The sequence below is a fragment of the Brachionichthys hirsutus genome, chromosome 23 (genome assembly GCF_040956055.1).
Source record: "Brachionichthys hirsutus isolate HB-005 chromosome 23, CSIRO-AGI_Bhir_v1, whole genome shotgun sequence".
Classification (NCBI taxonomy): Eukaryota; Metazoa; Chordata; class Actinopteri; order Lophiiformes; family Brachionichthyidae; genus Brachionichthys; species Brachionichthys hirsutus.
This window is the reverse complement of record NC_090919.1, coordinates 366,651-375,535: the sequence shown is the minus strand read 5'-3', so window position 1 is coordinate 375,535 and position 8,885 is coordinate 366,651. Positions and strand designations below refer to the sequence as shown.

The 8,885-nt window shown below is 55.5% G+C and overlaps 2 protein-coding genes across 2 annotated transcripts in view; both read left to right on the top strand.

Annotated features, from left to right (window-relative positions):
• The window catches only part of corin (corin, serine peptidase), a 9,007-nt gene extending 6,539 nt beyond the window's left edge, over positions 1-2,468 (top strand). Inside the window, 11 exon segments of the mRNA XM_068756047.1 lie at positions 89-196; positions 288-401; positions 478-588; positions 674-797; positions 970-1,098; positions 1,175-1,224; positions 1,321-1,507; positions 1,581-1,743; positions 1,838-1,946; positions 2,045-2,178; positions 2,286-2,468. Coding sequence (XP_068612148.1) covers positions 89-196; positions 288-401; positions 478-588; positions 674-797; positions 970-1,098; positions 1,175-1,224; positions 1,321-1,507; positions 1,581-1,743; positions 1,838-1,946; positions 2,045-2,178; positions 2,286-2,468 — 1,412 coding nt within the window.
• A 3,408-nt stretch (positions 2,469-5,876) lies between these two features.
• Positions 5,877-8,676, top strand: LOC137911486 (sodium/hydrogen exchanger 9B2-like). The gene is made up of 12 exons (XM_068755859.1): positions 5,877-5,919; positions 6,000-6,170; positions 6,500-6,642; positions 6,732-6,859; positions 6,939-7,020; positions 7,111-7,204; positions 7,268-7,374; positions 7,440-7,589; positions 7,676-7,784; positions 7,857-7,993; positions 8,219-8,393; positions 8,588-8,676. Exons 3-12 carry the CDS (start codon positions 6,502-6,504, stop codon positions 8,674-8,676), a joined length of 1,212 nt encoding a protein of 403 aa, XP_068611960.1. The 5' UTR covers positions 5,877-5,919; positions 6,000-6,170; positions 6,500-6,501.
• Positions 8,677-8,885: the final 209 nt, after the last annotated feature.

Sequence of the window (8,885 nt, the reverse complement as noted above, 5' to 3'; positions counted from 1 at the left end):
ACGAACCGCCGATCGGCCGTAATCGATCGACTCCCGTCGCACGCTCATTCACTTCCTGGTTGCTTTTGGTGCGTTGCCGTGGCAACAGAGTGCTCCCCCAGCCACTTCAAGTGTCGGTCGGGTCGCTGCGTGCTGGCGGGCAAACACTGCGACGGACACCTGGACTGCGACGACCACAGCGACGAGGACAACTGCGGTGAGACAGAAAGCACTTCCTGTTAGTTCGTGCCGGACGCAGCGGGACGTGATCCGTGTCCCCCGTGTCCCCCCATGTCCCCGTCGGACAGGCTGTTCGGAGCGCGCTCTGTGGGCGTGTCCCGGCAGCAAGGTGTGCATTCAAACCGCCATGATCTGCGACGGCTTCCCAGACTGCCCCCTGCTGGTGGACGAGGCCAACTGCTGTGAGTGCCTCGTCCGCCTCGAGCCACAGTCCGAGATGATCGACGTATTGATCGGTTATTGGTGGTGTCCCCCCAGCGGCGTGCAGGGACAACGAGCTGTCCTGCAGCAACCATCAGTGCGTCCATCGGATGCTGTGGTGCGACGGACGGATGCACTGCTCCGACGGCTCCGACGAGTGGAGCTGTGGTAGGACGCGCACGCACACGCACACGCACGCACACCACGCACGCCTGCATTGATCGCTGCTGCTGCGTATCGATCGTCCCTCCAGTGTCGCTGGCCGACGCCTCGGGTTCGGTTCTGACGGTGTCGAGGACGGCGGCAGAGTATCAGGTCTGTGCCGACGAGTGGAACCACGACCTGAGCGTCCTGACCTGCAACCAGCTGGGACTAGGGTAAGGTTAGTAACACCCGGGACCGGGACCAGAACCGACCCGCGGGCTCCGGGGGGCCACCGTTCACAGATCACTGAGCCCGTTGTAAAGCTCCGTGATTGGTCGACCAGCCTGAAGGGCATGTCGCAATAAAAGCCCATTTCTGGGGATCTGCATCTGTTTCCGTTTCCAGAGTTCCCTCCTCTGTTTCTATGGTAACTGACCGGCCTGGAGTCCCGGGCCGTCGCCGTTGGTTACACGTCCATCCTGATTGGAACCTGAGGAACGGGTCAGCGCTTCAGGCCCGGCTGGAGAAGAGAAGGTAGCTCTGCTGGTTCGTCCTCTGGTGACCACGCTTCAGCTGCTGCGATCTGATTGGCTGTCTGTCTGTCCTGCAGTCACGCCTGTCACTCCCGGAGGAGAGTGTCCCTGGTCTGCACCAGAGACGGTAACTCGTCTTCATCACTTCCTCTTGTTGTTAGAGCGACCACCAGGTGGCGCCAGCGGCTGAACATCCTGACTTTACCCCCCCCCCCCCCATCAGAGTGCGGCCTGCGTCCGGCGGTGGGGCTCCGCCCTCACAGGAAGAAGAGGATTCTGGGAGGGCGGGTGTCCCGGCAGGGGGCGTGGCCGTGGCAGTGTTCGCTGCAGAGCGGTCAGAGCGGCCACGTCTGCGGCTGCGTCCTGATCGCCCGGCGGTGGGCTCTGACGGTCGCCCACTGCTTCGAGGGGTGAGCGGCGTGAACACGGCGGCCATGTTGTGTGTTAGCCCAGCGCTGACGAGGGGGCGCCGTGTGTCGCCAGGAGAGAGAGCGCCGAGCTGTGGCGGGTCGTCCTGGGCCTGAACAACCTGGACCACCCCGGCGTCCACACGCAGAGCCGCGGGGTGCGCTCCATCGTCGTACACCCGCGCTACAACCGGGCGGTGGTCGACTACGACATCAGCGTGGTGCAGCTGGAGGCTGGGGTCAGACACGCACACGCTACGCACACGCACACGCACGCACACACACACACACACACACACAAACAGGTATCGATCCGATCCGTCGTGTCCCCAGATCCAGGAGACAGATTTCGTCAGACCGGCGTGTCTCCCTGAAGCCAACCAGCTTCCTTCTCCCGACGCCTACTGTTACATCACGGGCTGGGGTCACATGGGCAACAGGAGTGAGCGCGCACGCACGCACACGCACACGCACACGCACGCACACACGCTTTGTCTTCGTTTCCCTTCAACAGTAATGTGTGTGTGTGTGTGTGTTCAGTGCCCTTCAAGCTCCAGGAGGGGGCGGTCCGGATCATCTCTCTGTCTCAGTGTCAGTCGTACTTTGACATGAAGACGATCACTCCCAGAATGCTTTGCGCCGGTTACGACGCTGGAACCGTCGACTCCTGCATGGTACCAGTCCAGATGAACTAGAACAACGACAGAGACACGAGACCACTAGTAGTGTGTGTGTGTGTGTGTGCGTGTGTGTGTGTGCGCGTGTGTGTGTGCGCGTGCAGGGAGACAGCGGCGGCCCGCTGGTCTGCGAGGACGGCGCCGGGCGCTGGACGCTGTTCGGCTTGACGTCCTGGGGCAGCGTGTGCTTCAGTAAAGTTCTGGGACCCGGCGTCTACAGCAACGTGACCCACTTCACCTCCTGGATCCAGCAGCAGATCTACGTGCACACGTACCTCACAGACTGACGCGCACGTCCCGATCCCAGCGCACCGCTTCCTGTCTTTAGCATTCCAGGAGGAAGTGATGTCATAGTTCAGCTCCCACAAACACCTTCAGTTCCTCTTCCTGTGCCTCTATCTATACTGACAGCCTTCAGATGCTAACTGCTGGAGGAGCGGTAGCATTAGCTATCCTAGCTAGCGCTAGAACAGCTGTCGCGTTCATTTGAGTAGCTGAATTATCGTGGAGTTTAATCGTGTGTTTAATTGCCACAGAAGAATGAAAGACTTTTATCGCCTCACTTCCTGTTAGTAAGCGAAACGTCATCATGGTAGATGATGTCATCCTGTGGGTCCCCTCCCCCAAAAATAATCCATTGTGAAGGTAAATAGTGCAGTGGAATTTAAATAACACACATTTTAGCTTCAACAAACGTGTTTTTGTTTTTCGCCTCGTTCAGATTTGTATGAATTCTAGTCTGACACGCAATCGCTGCTAGCTAACGCAAACAGGTTGAGAGCACTCAACGTCCCACAATGCTTCACTTTCTAGTGCCTGCCCTTCACCTGAGCGGTTCTTACCTGTACGATGTCGTACTGTGTGTGACATGATTTCATTTCTTATCTGCTCTTGTAGATTATACCTAACGTAAAGACATCTCTTGTCCAGACGCTCGTTAAGTCAGAAGCAGGTTAGCCACTGATTAGCAGATGCTAACAGAGCACCAAGCTAGCAGAAAGCTACCTGGTTCAGACCAGGTAGCTTGCTTAGTGAAGCACAAATATAGCATATTGCTAACATGGATTAATTAATGTTTTCATGAAGTTAGCAAGTGTTAGCTGTAGTTAGGGTTACACCCGTGGCTAAAGTTAAATGGCAAGCTCAGCTAGCAACGAGGCTGTCATACACAGTGATGATGGAAGCAGGCTACCAGCTAACTGCTAACAGTTAACGCTAAATCCTTTCAAGTTCAACAGACTTTGAGAGATGCTTCATGCTAAATGTTTGTCCTTCCCTCTGTTTAGTCTTCATCCCTCCTTTATTTAAAAGTTGTCCAACAAATTGCCCGATGTAGCGCTCATGCTAGCGTCTAGCGACACCCAGAACATTCCGAGTGGTTGTTGTCGTTTGTTTTTTTAAGAGTATTTTTCTACAGCTTTTTGTATGTCATGCTGATCGCGCAGGGCTGTTGTGATGATGATGATGATGACGATCATGTGATCTGTAGCGCGTGATGTTTTGTGTAAAGCGTGACATTTGGTTTGTATCACAGTAAATCACCAATAAAACTCCACTCTGTCTGCGTGAGTGTGATTCACCATCAGCAGCCAATCACAGCGCAGCTAGTCCCGTTCCACTTCCTCCCATTCGCTACTAATAAAAAGCACTTCCTGTATTTGTATGGTGGACCAGACGGCGGATCAAAGCGGAAAGAAACCTGGTTCAGAAAAGGTTAAAAAAAACAAAATTTTATTCTTAAAGTTTTAGTTTTACACAAAAAGTCACACATGTGACTTTTCTTCTGTTGTCCAAAACATGAATTGTAAAAACTCCGCTAACATTTGCCGTGAAGCGTAAAATCACAACGTTCGGCCACATGAAAACTACGACGATGGTTTTGAACCAACAACCTCGATGTCGCTTTAAAATGAACAAAACTTCAACCGCTAAAAAGGCATTTAACCTCAGGTTCAAGGCAAGAGGCCGCTTTGACCCCACGGAGCCACCGTAGCCCAGAACTGACCGGAAGCTAATCTAGCTGTATGCTAGCTAGCTAGTAATGGCTAAGCTAACTGTAGCTGGCTAATAAGAGCGTAGCTAAAGACGCTATAATGAGGTCTTCATTCTGTTAGCTAGTGACTGCTAACGTCCGTCTTTCAGGGCATCGGGGATGAGGAGAGTATTATGGGATGTTCGGGGTTAAAGACAGCGAACCCTCGCTTCCAGCCGGTCGGGACTATTTTCAGCGGCGGATGAATCAGCCTTCGGACGCGCAGTCTGACGTCATGCTCGCCGTTTGTCCGTTAATCAGGTGTTTGAGCGGAACAAAGGTGTCACACGGACGCACGCGCCGACACACACCTGCCATTATGTCCAGCTAATGAGACGTGTTTGTCTACAGGTGACCGTGAACGCAGCGCCGGCGCGTGCGTGATGTCGTTGACTCACGCACGCACGGCCCTTATAAACACGCCGTCCCGCGATGACAACCCGTCAGTCGTCTCCTCCTCTCGGCTCCGGTCGCGTCCCGCCATCAGCCGAAGGTAAGAACCCACCGGGAACGGGCTGATCGGGGATCGATGGGTTCCTTCGGCAGGGCAGGGGTTCACCCATCAGGGGGGGGGAGGGGGGGTCGGACCTGGTCTTCTCCCCCCCTTCAAGGCCAATAAAGATAAAGGTTCTTTGTTTCAGATGATGGACCGAGAATCCACCAAGCGGTACCTCCGGACCTCCGGCGCCCGAGCCACGCCCACTGAGGTACAGGCGCCGTACCTGCCGCTCTGATTGGCTGCTGCTCTGGAATGTTTTCAATAATGAACTAGAGTAAAAACAGTGACCTCATTCTGTTAATTTATCACCGCTGACACGTGACGACGGTCCTGAAGGGGGCGCTAGAGGTCACAGGAGGCCCAGGTCAAGGTCAACGATGCTCTGCTGATGTTTTCCATGATAAATGATAAGCCAATAAATCTGGATCAATAAAAAGAGACGAGGGACAGGAAGCCGTGAACTCGATTGTAGGGAACGGCCACGCCTCCCTGTGGACACGCCCACCACCGACCGCCATTACTAAGTGTTGGAGTGATGAATGTAAACAGCAGCACACATGGAACCAGACCTGAGGGTTCTGTTTAACCAGAACCAGAACCAGCTCCCTCTGATTGGTCAAACAGAACCTGGATCACCTGGATTTATTTACACACGCGGGACAAAGTGCATATGCTCTCTCTCTCTCTCTCTCTCTCCCTCCCTCCCTCACCTGTCTGGTGAAGCGAGGGAGTAAAGTTCAGGTGTGTCAGGAGGACGCCGAGATCGCCGTGGTAACTCAGAGGAAGACGGAGGAACCGGACGCCGCGGTGAGTGAACCAATCACAGGCAGGTGGTTCTGGTGTCGTCTCGGTCCCGGTGGTTCTGATGTCGTCTCGGTCCCGGTGGTTCTGGTGTCGTCTCGGTCCCGGTGGTTCTGATGTCGTCTCGGCGCCGGTGATTCTGGTGTCATCTCGGCGCCGGTGGTTCTGGTGTCGTCTCCGTCTCGGTGGTTCTGGTGTCGTCTCCGTCTCGGTGGTTCTGGTGTCGTCTCCGTCTCGGTGGTTCTGGTGTCGTCTCCGTCTCGGTGGTTCTGGTGTCGTCTCGGTTCCGGTGGTTCTGCCCTTGTCTCATACATGTAAACGTGTGTTCTGATGAAGATGGCGCCGTCCGACCCGTCTCGCTGTCCGTCTGGACCTCGGGGCCTCGTCAACCTCCTCGTCACTAAAGGTGAGTTTGATTTCCGAACCCAGAGGGTTCTGTTGGAACCGCTCGTGCCCCCAGTGACCCGTGTTTCGGTTCTGGACCAGCGTCTCTGCTGGCGCTGCTGTTCGGGGTCGTCTGGTCCATCACGGGACGCCAGTGTCTCCCCGGAGGGAACCTGTTTGGACTCGTCGTCCTCTTCATCTGCGCCGTCCTGGGAGGGAAACTGGTGGGACTGGTCCAGCTGCCCACGCTGCCCCCCTTCCCACCGCTGCTCGGTACGGGCCGGCCCAAGCCAGTCTAATCTGGGTTTATTTGATATAATCCGGTCTAATCCAGTGTAATCCTGTCTAATCTGGTCTAATCCGGTCTAATCTGGTCTAATCCAGTCTAATCTGGTCTAATCCAGTCTAATCTGGTCTAATCCGGTCTAATCCGGTCTATTCCTGTGTAATCCGGTGTAATCTGGTCTAATCCAGTCTAATCTGGTCTATTCCTGTGTAATCCGGTGTAATCTGGTCTAATCCAGTCTAATCTGGTCTATTCCTGTGTAATCCGGTCTAATCCTGTGTAATCCGGTCTAATCCGGTGTGTGACTGTGCTTCAGGGATGCTGCTGGCTGGTCTGTTGTTACGTAACGTTCCCTACGTAATGGACGCCGTCTTCATCGATGCTCATTGGTCGGCAGCGCTGAGGAACATTGCCCTGTCAATCATCCTGACCAGAGCTGGGCTGGGCCTCGACCCGTCGGTGAGCGCACGCACTCACACACACACACGCACCTACACACACGCGCTCGCACTCACACACACACACGAGTCACGTCTGGGTCCCTGCAGGCGTTGAGTCGTCTGAAGGCGGTGTGTGTGCGTCTCGCCGTCGGCCCCTGCGTGCTAGAGGCCTGCATCGTTGCCGTGGTTTCTCATTTCCTGCTGGGTCTGCCGTGGGTGTGGGGCTTCATACTGGGGTACGCGCACGCACACACACACGCATTGTGAATAAACAAACTGCAGCTAAATCAATGGAAGGACGCTCTCTGTCTCTAGTTTTGTCCTCGCTGCCGTGTCTCCAGCCGTCGTGGTTCCGTCCATGTTGCTCCTGCAGAGAGGAGGCTACGGCGTGGAGAAGGTAAAGTAGGGCCCGTTGGGTCCCCCATCGGACCCGCTCCGTGTTCCGTGAGGTTCTGTGAGGTTCTGTTGGGTTCTCGTTGCGCCTCAGGGAATCCCCACCCTGCTGATGGCTGCTGGGAGTTTTGACGACGTCCTGGCGATCACGGGGTTCTCCTCCTGCCTGGGCGTCGCCTTCTCTACAGGTCGGTACCGGTGGTTCTGCTCCGGGCGGGTTCGCCGTGTTCTACCTGCCGTCTCTGCTGCAGGTTCTACGTGGATGAACATCTTGAAGGGCCTGCTGGAGGTGGTGGGCGGAGTCCTGGCGGGGCTGATCCTGGGTCTGTTCCTGAGCTGGTTCCCCAGTGCAGACCAGGTGAGACGAACGGCACGCTGCTTGTCCTGGAGCGGGTCCTCACCTGTGCGCCCCTCCCCCTGCAGGAGGACCTGGTCCTGAGGAGGACGGTCCTGTTGTTGGGACTGTCCGTCTTTTCGGTCTTCTTCACTCACGTCCTTGGCTTCGCCGGGGCGGGGGGTCTCTGTACGCTGGTCCTGGCCTTCCTGGCTGCTCTGGGCTGGAAAGCAGACAAGGTACCGGCCGTCAGAGTTCCTTTGATCCGGATCAAAGCCACGGATACAGTCTTGCCCCGCTGAGCCTGTTTAACCTGGCCCAACAGGCGCCGGTGGCAGCCCTGGTGGGCCGGGCCTGGGACGTCTTCCAGCCACTGCTCTTCGGTCTGATTGGAGCAGAGATCGCCGTGGCGGCGCTGAGTCCCAGCACCGTGGGTAAGGACCGCCCCCTCACCGCCAGCTCCAGACCGGAGCCGGTCTCAGCACGGAACCGGTCTTTGTCTCCAGGTCTGGGTCTGGCCTGTGTCGGTCTCGGCCTGGTGGTCCGCCTGCTCGCCACCTTCCTGCTGGTTCATTTTGGGGGCTTCAACCTGAAGGAGAAAGTCTTCATCTCGGTGGCGTGGCTCCCTAAGGCCACCGTACAGGTCGGTGTCGCCCTGGTTCCGCCCAACAGAACCCTCTAGAACCCCCCAGGACCCTGAAAGACGTCTGTGTGAGGCTATGACATCATGTTAAAGAACCCTCTACTTGTAGAACCGACAGATGGAACCACCCGGAGGTTCTGATCCTCTTTCGTGGTGAACCTTGAGAACCTTAGAACGCGTGGAACCGTGGAATGACGTCTCCTTCCATTGTTTGTCGTGTGTCAGGCTGCGATTGGCTCGAAGGCGTTGGACATGGCGAGGGAGGAAGGGGACGAGACCTTAATTAAGTACGGCTTGGACGTGCTAACAGTAGCCGTGTTAGCAATCCTGACCACGGCTCCCATCGGCGCGATGGGGATCGGACTGGCAGGACCACGCCTCCTGGGTCGACAGGTCAAAGGTCAGCAGGAACACCCAGATGACCCAGTATGTGCTAACCCTGATGCTAAGCTAACCCCAAGTCAACAGTTAAACGAACTGGTTTAGCACTTCTGTGCTTTTCTCACGTTTAAACAGCAGGTTAGCTTCCAGCTAGCTTCATAAAAACTACGGCTGGATTTAGACATTTTAATGACGTTTTTAATTTCACCTCAGCAGATGACGCAGAAGGCGGAGCCACTGTGCCGAGCAGCAATGGGATTGGTCCAGAAAAGGTCAGCGTGAGACTTGAGAGCAGGCTATGAGCTTCTGATTGGACGTTATTCACAATGAATGATCGCTCTCCAGTCGTTCTGATGAATCAATAGCACTGATTAGCAATCCAATAAGAAAAGCATCAGCTGTGTCAATAAATGTTTTTACTACGGAAGCTCAGGACGGACAAAAGAAATCAAATAAATGACTTCCCAACGATCGCTGTGTTTGTCCCTTTGATCCATCAAAACCGGGAGCC

Excerpts from the sequence above, each read along its gene's own strand:
- LOC137911486 (XM_068755859.1), top strand. The coding sequence starts at position 6,502 with ATGCTGCTGGCTGGTCTGTTGTTACGTAACGTTCCCTACGTAATGGAC. Across the intron at positions 6,643-6,731 it reads GGCTGGGCCTCGACCCGTCG|GCGTTGAGTCGTCTGAAGGC; the intron begins GTGAGCGCACGC and ends GGGTCCCTGCAG. Across the intron at positions 8,394-8,587 it reads CCTGGGTCGACAGGTCAAAG|CAGATGACGCAGAAGGCGGA; the intron begins GTCAGCAGGAAC and ends ATTTCACCTCAG.